This window comes from Diplotaxodon limnothrissa, linkage group LG1, assembly GCF_057381915.1.
Source record: "Diplotaxodon limnothrissa isolate DT_005_m linkage group LG1, D_limnothrissa_male_GT1.1, whole genome shotgun sequence".
Taxonomy (NCBI): Eukaryota; Metazoa; Chordata; class Actinopteri; order Cichliformes; family Cichlidae; genus Diplotaxodon; species Diplotaxodon limnothrissa.
The window spans coordinates 6,494,785-6,504,186 of record NC_140596.1 but is presented as its reverse complement, the minus strand read 5'-3'; the positions used below and the strand labels follow the sequence as shown (position 1 = coordinate 6,504,186).

The 9,402-nt window shown below is 43.6% G+C and overlaps 1 protein-coding gene across 1 annotated transcript; it reads right to left on the bottom strand.

Annotated features, from left to right (window-relative positions):
- Positions 1-2,039: 2,039 nt before the first annotated feature.
- lrp3 (low density lipoprotein receptor-related protein 3) lies at positions 2,040-8,693 on the bottom strand. Its single transcript, XM_085359521.1, has 7 exons — positions 8,618-8,693; positions 5,547-5,682; positions 5,262-5,467; positions 3,985-4,601; positions 3,255-3,727; positions 2,948-3,080; positions 2,040-2,852 (listed from the first exon to the last, which is right to left on the bottom strand). Exons 1-7 carry the CDS (start codon positions 8,691-8,693, stop codon positions 2,040-2,042), a joined length of 2,454 nt encoding a protein of 817 aa, XP_085215647.1.
- Between the last annotated feature and the right edge of the window lie 709 nt (positions 8,694-9,402).

The following is a 9,402-nucleotide window of genomic DNA, read 5'->3' as shown; positions in this document are numbered from 1 at the left end:
ATCACTGATATTTATAACAAAAGAAGACTGGTACATTCTTTAAAGGTCCAACAGTGATTAGCAAAATGTTACCAGTGTCAAAAAGCAGCCCAGAAACAGGCAATAACTTCAAGGCAGAAAGAGAAACGTAAAGCAAAACTTTGTACAGGTCTCCACTGAAGACTTGAAAATAGAGGTCTTTGCTTAAGCGTCCAGTATTAGAAAATTCCACAGCATAGATTTGAATTTCCACCAGAATAAACCAGCAGTCCAGACATCCACGGTGACCCAGTCATCGACTGGGATGAACAGTGAACAAACAGTATTTCCATGTGAAGCTCCTCTTTCCAAAGTTTCTTGGGCATTCACATACAGTCAGTGCACTGAATGGAGGTCAATGCAAACACTCATATACATATGTATATGTATATGTATATATATATATATATATATAAAGTCGGGTTCATTTAAAAGGATGGACTTTGTTTAACGGGACAGGTTTGGTTTATTATGAAAAGGATGAGAGGCTGAACAGAGTTAGAGGCAATATTCTTGGACTCACTTTGTAAATCTTCATCCAAGTTTGGCTTATATTAAACTGATCATACATGAAGATAAAAACTAAAGCTACAATTGATAAAAGTGAATAAATAAGTTCTTGATGTTTCTTAAAAGTGGTCAAAATGATGTCTGATGAATCAATACTGACACTGCACAAGTGTTAAAGGAAAAGTTGATATTTTTTCTGGGAGATAAGCTTCCAAATTCTCAATTATAAATATATACTATAGCTTGCACCTACTTAGCTTAGCACAAGGTTATAAAACAGAGGGGAAAACTAGCTTTAATGACTGCCTTCAGACAGAAACTATCCTAGCCTGCACTAGGGTAACCTAGACTACCAGGTGTGCTATTTTCATCAAACTCTCCACAGGAAAATATAAAAACCTATTAAAAAAAATATCAAACCTTTTTCTGACACGGTTCAAAGCTGTATTTCAAGACATTTCTTACTGTCAACAAAACGCACAACAAGACCAAAATCAACCAGTGATATCTGTAATGGTCTGTTATTATGTAACCATGAAGAACAAATCCCTGAACAATCCCTGAATATTGAATATTGACTCTTCATGGAAATGTAGAGTCAATATTCAGCTCAATATTCCATCTATTTATCATCATATTTATCAATGTGTAAAATAAGATCTTATAAGGAAATTACAAAAATGTGTTAAATAATGAATAAATACATAAGAGTTTCAAACTCCTGCTTCCACGAGTGCACCTCGTGTGTTATTCTGTTCGATGTCCACGGCTTTGTCTGATTTCTCTCCTTACTGCTGTTATGTCTTTAAGAAGGTTGATGTGGACAAATCACAGGATTTGTTGCCAATATTTAAAAAAAAAAATGTAAAATTTCAGCAACAACATCCTTAATTGATGCACTCAGCCGTGACATATTAATGATGTCATAAAACAATAACAACTAACATAAACAATAAAAGGGAACAAGAATAGAGGATCGATCAGATCAATTTGTGTGTTCACTCATTAGGCTGTTATGGCTCACAGTATGTAGCGGTGCATAATGGCTTTGGGTAAAGACATAAAGGCTGTTTTGGCATTTCAGATACATTTTGCCAGTAGTGGGTTGTATTAGTACTTGTGGCCAAAACTGGATTTAATCTTTTGGAACAAATTCAGGGTAAATATCATAACGGGCTAATTGGGGCTATCTGTTTGCATTTAAATGAAGTAGTTAAGCTCTGGCATGAGCTTTAGAAAGCAATTTACAGGAAGAACGACTAATGCTGGTTTTATTCGTCTTAGGATAAGACTGCATGTGCATAATTGTTTGCAACTGCACATTTTATGCATTCAAATAATGAAATGGAGTGATATTTATTGAGTTTCATATTGTACCCCCTCCAAACAAAAGGCTGAAGTACAGGTTCTCACCTCTGACTCTGGTGGAGTCACATCTCAAGGACACTTTATCAGAACTGATATTGCAATTGCCAGCTCTCGACAGTGAGGAGAGCGTCATCCTAAACTTTTCAGCACAGCGTCTCCCTTCCTAAATCTCCTCCCTCTTCACTGATGCTTCTGCCGAACCTGCATAGGCTGCTTCTTGCCTCTGGTTTCATCTCATCCCTGCTTGGCACGTTCACAGTAAACTGGCTGTCACTGTCCTCTGGTTTCACAGAGGAAAATAAGGGCTCGGTGGGTGAAGTCACCTCTGAACCCTGTGGTTGAGGTTGAGTTGATGGTGTCTGGGAACTGCTGGGAAACACAGGGGGTGAAATAGGGGACAAAGGTCCTAAGGGGGAGTAACGTCTTAAGGAAACCCCCTTCAGGTTAACTGCAAGCTCCAGAACCAATTTTCTAGATGCCCGGGGTGGGCACAGGGGTACAGAGGCTTCCTGGGGGGAGAGAGGAAGTCCACTTTGTACTGAGGAGTCACTCTGGCAAGGAGTGGGAGGTGAAGACTCTGCAGCCCTGCTGCCATCTCTGCTGACAGGTGACAGGTCCTCTTCCTCCTCTGGACTGTCTACTGAATGAAAGGAGAGAGGCGATGCAGGGCTCTCCGGCAGGTCCACACCCACTACGTCAGACCCACCTGCAGACATGGCCCTGTTCTGAGGTCCCTGCTCCCCGACAGTCCGGTAGCTGTGAAGCCCTAGTGTGATCTGCGTGGGTCCAGGGGGATCCAGGAGTGGGGCGTGGCCTCTGCCTCGTCCTCCACTACGGAACAAGCGATTCCAAAGATGGCCTAGACGTCGTCTGGAAGAGGAGGAAGTGGAGCGGCGAGTTGAGTGACGCCTTATCTGCCTGCGCATTGCCAACCGAAGATTCTGTAACACTGAAGCCTGGATGACGGGGGATTAAAACAGAAACACGCTGAAGTTCATTTCTCTCTAAATGCAGCGTCGCCAGTGTCTGTTAGTGTGCGCGAATTTGTTACCTGGGTGGGATTGTATACAGGAAAATCTTCCACCGGAGGGATAAGACCCTGGGCTATTAACTGACCATATGAAGGAGGAGCCTCTCTCTGGACAAAGTCGGCCTCCATGCGAGTCATCTGCGTCTCAAAAGCTCTGTAAAGGAGTGAGGAAGGAAAAAACAGAGCAGGATTAGGGAAAAATCAGGAAAACTATTTGAAAACCCACAAAAATACTTTCACTTCTACAGTTTCTGGCAGCTGCAACAATCAACACCATCCCAGCGTTCCTCTGACTTAACATTCATTTAGTGGCAGAATGAGGGCCCACCTGTACTCTCGGTTCCTGAGGGAGTGCAGTTTAAGGGCACAGCCAAGAGCAATAACCAACAGGAGACTGCAGACCAGACTGCCGATCAGGGCAGCTGTGATCACTTTCCTGGGCACTGCTGCCAAGCAGTCCCTCTCATCGCTTCCATCTAAACAGTCCTCCTGGCCGTCACAGCGCCACGTCTCAAAGATACACAGGTTAGTCCCACAGTGGAAGTTTCCAGGTTGGCAATCGTAGCAGTTCTTCTCGTCCGACCCATCTGGACACCTCTTCTGGTTGTTGCAGCGTTCAGAGGCTGGGTAACACATTCCTGTACCACCCTCGCAGGGGAACTCTCCATCTGGACACATCGGACAGCCCTCCTCATCTCGACCAGATGGGCAGTGCCAGTAGCCGTCACAGCGCTGGCGTTCAGAGTAACAGCCCTGATCACTGCCGCAGGGACGCTCGCCAGGAAAACAGTAACCTTTCACCTGGTAGGATGGAGGAGAAATGCATCACTGTCTAGACACAGAAGGGACAACTTGTACTATACTTAACTGACTGTGTTTTCTGAACAAAAAGAGCAGTTACTGTTTCTAAATCAGTTACTTTGGATTAAAAAAGAAAAACACTGTAACTTTTGACAAATTAAAAGTTTTAAACAACTTTAAAAAAAGAGGTTGAAAGAATTTCAAAGGATAGATGAGAATAAACGATGAATGAAATGAACATTAGCCAACCTCAGTACCTGATATGTAGCATTGAAACCATGCCCCGGACTGTGAGGCTGGGCCATGTACAAAACGCTCATCTGTCCCCGGCTCGACTCCAACAGGGCGGGCCGCCTGTTGTTGTGATATGACAACACCTGTAACAGATGCTCCGCTCGCTGCAGCAGGCCGTCATAGACATGCAGCAAATCTCCAGGCCCCAGCTGCAGGTCCAGCTGCAGAACAATGGGCTTAGGGTCCTGAGTGTCCAACAACCAGGAGCATCTCAGCTCAGTGTCGCCGCTACGGTTCGCACGGAAAAAATCGGGAGAGGCAAACGAGCCATAAAAGTTCCCCAGACGTTTGCCACAAGTAGTGTCAGGGCAACCCAGTTCGTCACTTCCATCGTGGCAGTCCCGGGCTCCGTTGCAGCGCAGGCCCGCGGGCAGGCATCGGGTGGACTGGGCCTCGGTGCACGGCAGAGAGCCAAAGGGGCAGAGGCCCGGCTGCGCCTCAGTGGGAGTCGGCAAGCAGCTGCGTTCATCCGAGGCATCCCCACATTCATCCTGACCGTTGCACTTCCAGGAGCGAGGAAGACACTTCCCATTCCCACAGAGGAATTCATCTGACTGACAGCTGCTCTGACCTAGGTGACCTAAAAAAGAATATGTCTGGTTAGCTGCTAAAACATCACTTTTACCCCCCAAGAGATAGTTGCCAGTCTCATCTGTCTGCCATGTCCAACTGCAATCAATATCACAGGTTTTAGGCTTTTCTCAGCTTTTTAAAAAAAGACAAACCATAACAAAAAAAATGCATTAGTATTGTGGATGATCATATCAAAACAAACCAAGCAGTAACCCCGTGTAAACATACAAAACAGCTCTATTAATTCAACCCTCACAAAACTTTATTATGGCTTTATTAAATCTCTGTTTTAATGCTGCATCTTGACCTCTATGTTGTTATAACTGCTGTTACTGATGCATGCTCTGGTCTGCACAGAGATTCTGCTGCTACTTTACCCACCTCGTGTTTTCCACATATGCGCATAGAAGCATGGGGAGGTCCCAGAACAGATGCTTATGTTCAAATATAAAATACTGCAGGTGGCCCTGACGTAAATGTTATAAACATGATAATTCATTTTATTTTATTTTTTTTATTTATTTATTATTTTATTTCATTTTATTTAATAATGAGTTTGCAGTGGGTGTTGCTAATGGATTAAACTGTAGAGGTATTTCTAATATTTTCACGCACTCTGGTATGTTTATGGAGTGGATAAGCAATATGCAAATATTCTCCAGCTTACCTCTGATGTAAGAGAGTCGGAAGCCCTGGGCTTGCCCAGAGCTGTTGGCTTGAGAGTGGAAGAAGAGCCAAACACGCCCCCTGGTGGAGATGAAGGGCTGCGGCAGCACCGAGCCACATAGCCTGGATTCTCTCTTCCACGTAGGTGTCAGCAGGAGCCAGTCTCCCATGCATTTTCCTGACTCCGCCAGGTCGAAGTTACGGAAACTGGAGCATGGAACATGAGTTTAGGTGACTCGGTTATAGAAATATCATATGTATGCAGCGTATGTTTCAGGGACTCTACCTGATGGTAATAACTTCTCCTTGACCCCCCTGAATATGCCAGCTGCAGTTGACCCCAGCTGGGTAGTTTAAAGGCCAGGAAGGGCTGTAGATCACACCCCTCCGCTCTGTATGGATCTCCACCTGCTCGCTGCAGCCTGTCTCAAAAAAGACAGGGGGGATGGCAGCATACATATTAGGGAGGTCGGTCTGAATGCTCCTTGTGCACATCAGAACTAAGAACACGAACACTTGGCAGACATCGAGCATTACCAAAATGTTGGCTTCCACACTCTATAAACTGTTTTATCCTCATTCTTTTATTTGTGACCGCTACAAAAAACACTAAACGATTCACTGACAAGACAAATGACCTTAGTGCCATTGTGGGGAAGCTCCACGCTGATCAGATGGAGCTTTAAACAGAAGCAGCAGCCAAACTGGCAGCCAAGGCAACAGCATCTCCTGCTGCCATCACACCATTACTCCAGGGAGCAACACAAATGTGTGAGCAGGCCAGGAAAAGCTCCAGGACTAACACGCAAACCTCTGTGTGGTGTGCAGGCACTGAATCCTGTTGTTTTTCTAAGTAAAGGCGCAGCGATCAAGTTACCGGCATCATAATCTGCAACATAAATGTGGAATGGGAAGTATCTCATTTCATTCTTGTGCTGAAAGCAATAATATAGAGCAGGCGCATTAATCATCGCATTACTGCTTAATGCCACAGAAAGAATGAAACACATGCAAGGAAACGCTGTCTAACAAGCCTCTTAATTAACCAAAACCACAGAGACAGAACATTAGCTCAACTATGATCCAGCGCTGACAGACAGCAGGGAGTCTGCTGCTTAGTGCTGTTTGTTTCTGGCTTACTTGATGAATCAGTAAAGTCAGCAGAGTGAAGCAGGGTGGCGGAGGGAGGAATCGTTTAAGTGCGGATATCGACTATCCACACTAACTTAGCACACACATAAATACCTACACATACTGGGCTGGACCAAGCTGCTACACAATGCTGTTGTTTGGTACAATGAATAAGAGAACTGAAGCACATTTTGACTGTTGTGTTTGTGTTTCATCTACTTTCAAACTCAGATGCTGGAAAAATCTGATCACAGAGAGAAAGAGAGAGAGAAAGAAAATTCACATTAACTCACTATTTTTGGTTTACCAACAGATGTAAAAAAAATAAGATTTAGCTGCTGTTTTATGCTTAAACTACAGAACATGAACAGTTCACCAACAATAGTTGCTCAGGGAGCAAACCTTTTCTCTATGACATCCAGAGACTCCAAAATGCACTGCAGCCAAGAACAACTCCAGCTCAGACGCCAATAGAGTCATCAAAATATTAAAATAGTATTTTATCAGTGAAAGGTGAATACACAAAACGTAACAACACAAGACACACTAATAGATAGTGGTGGGAAAACTACATCTATAGGTTTTGACGCTGCATTCACATTTAATGAAGATCAGCTGTAAAATGTTCCTTAAAGGAGATTATTATGTCGATCCCGTGGCTGATTATTAGCATCACGCTGGAATTATTAGATGTGAAAAAACTTCCCGTAGTTTTTTTTAGGAGCTACCTTGGGTTAGGTGATGTAAACCTCAGTGGTGCTGATAATATTTGTGTGTTTTTTAGCTTAACATATATCAAACCTGTAGTTTAATAGCTTTCAAACAAATGTAATGGAGTAAACCATGCCAAACTTTCATTGAAATGTGTATAAAGGGATATTAAGTTTTGTTTGTTTTTTTACAAAAACATTTGAAATTGCATTTATAGCTTTTAAGGCATGTAAATGTCCCTTTTTAATTTCCTGCTCTGATTACAGTGAAGCGTACCTGAGAGAAACAAGTGGATTAAGGTTGCACTTCAGCATTAAGCCCTTCAGTTTTTAATCTGCATTGTTCTCAAAAACCACACATAATCATGAGCTCAGGTAAAATGTGGAGATACTGAATGCAGTTGCAGCTTGTGTGTGTATTTGTGCATGCAACTTCAATCACCCTAGAACTTTATGTGTGAAAACATCAATTCTTTTTTTGACTTTTTGCTTTTTAAACCGCTTATCCGACTAGACTCGTGGACATCCTGGACAGGTTGCCAGCACAGGGGAACAGACAGCAACACAGGCTGGAGCACCAGGCATAAGGACAACATGCACACTGGACACATCAGCCAACCTCAAAGCTTGAAGGTTCCTGAGTTGGGATGGTGTGTTCCCCTTTAATCGTGCAAATCTCTTCTCTCCTCAGTCTCACATCACCCTGACTTAACATTCATGATCTTACCCTAACTACAACTTGTCTAACCCAAAAACCTAACCTGAACATATCCCTTTATCTTAATTTTTGAAGACCTGAATTATCTGGACTGGCTTTCTGTCCCCATAATGAAGACACAGTCCAGAACCCTCGACCCCACACAATGTTAACACCTGGATCACACACACACCTCCAAACTCTCACTCTGTGTCCCTTTAGCAGCCTTCCTCTTTATTTAAATGCCAATTAAGTGCAGTGTATGACAATGGAGGGGGGAGGAGGGGACCGTGGGGTTGACTGGCTGCAGAGAAGCAGTGATGTAATGCCGATAGCAGCAGTATCACATTTGCGAAAGCGCGTCCATGTTTCCACACTAACCGTGATCATTTACCCACCACAGATCAATAATCCCGCAGGTTTCTGCACAACGATAGCCTCTGTGCTCTCCCTCCATCCAATCAAAACAATGAAAACAAACCGTCTTCATCTATCAGATCACTTAATCAGAGACACACAGTAGTAGACAAAATAACACCCACTGCTGCTGCTCGGGTGTGAACACAGAGACGCTCCGCTCTGATAGTCACTGATGTAATCATAGTAGGAGCTTTGTAAATTACCGGATCTCCCGTAAAGATGCGAACACGGATCAAGAAATAGAAAAGCATGGCCACTTACATTTCACCGGGCAATGCGGATCACTTGTGCATGCCATCATGTGTTCGTGAACATCACAGGCAGAGCTTTCTAAACTAATTAGAACAAGCCTCCGTCTAAAACATCACAGCGGTGTAGAGACGCATTGTTGTTTCTCACCTGCACAGAGCAGAGCACAGCGGAGCCACAGCAGCCCGAGAAGAGGCAGCAGCAGGGGCAGTACCGTCAGTCCCATGGTCCGGCGGGGACCTCTGCTATTATCTCCCACACGCGTTTCGCTGTTCGCTCCACATCTGTGCGATCCACACTAGCTCCGGCATCTGCGTCCAGCCTGGACACAGCTAGAGATCCTCCTTGCCGTGAAAAGGCATTGTGTCCTTCTTTTGCAGCGGTAGCCAAGACGCTACGATCAAGTTAGCTCCAACTAGCGATGCGGCTTCTTGTTACTCCCTTCAAAATAAAGGCTTCGTGGCAAACGTTAAGTTTTGCAGCATTATAAAACTAAACGTCTTATAGACTATAGTCTTAGATATAAAAATCAAGATTATATAGGGTTTGGATTTGTAGTTTAAAATTACAGTTGAGATGCAAAGCTAGAAATTTTTTGTTTTCTTGAAGACTACTTCCGCTCTAACTTTGGCTGACTCTACTCAGCTTTCCACATCTTAAATGAAAAAAAGTGGCTCACATAATTCTTAAGCCTTGTCCCCTCTTTCTCCAGATGAAACTTTATATATTGAACTGAAATACAGAATTACGTAGACGGCTTCTGGTAGGAAAGATACATAACAATCTTCTCCCTCTCGCCCGCTTGTGCTCTGATTCTTTTATGAGTATGCCCTTTCACTTTCGCCCTCGTGTGGTTAAACTCTTGTACTGCAAGTTGGACTTTAAAATAAATTATACAGTCCCTTTTAATTTAATAACGTATTTTGAGTTTCACA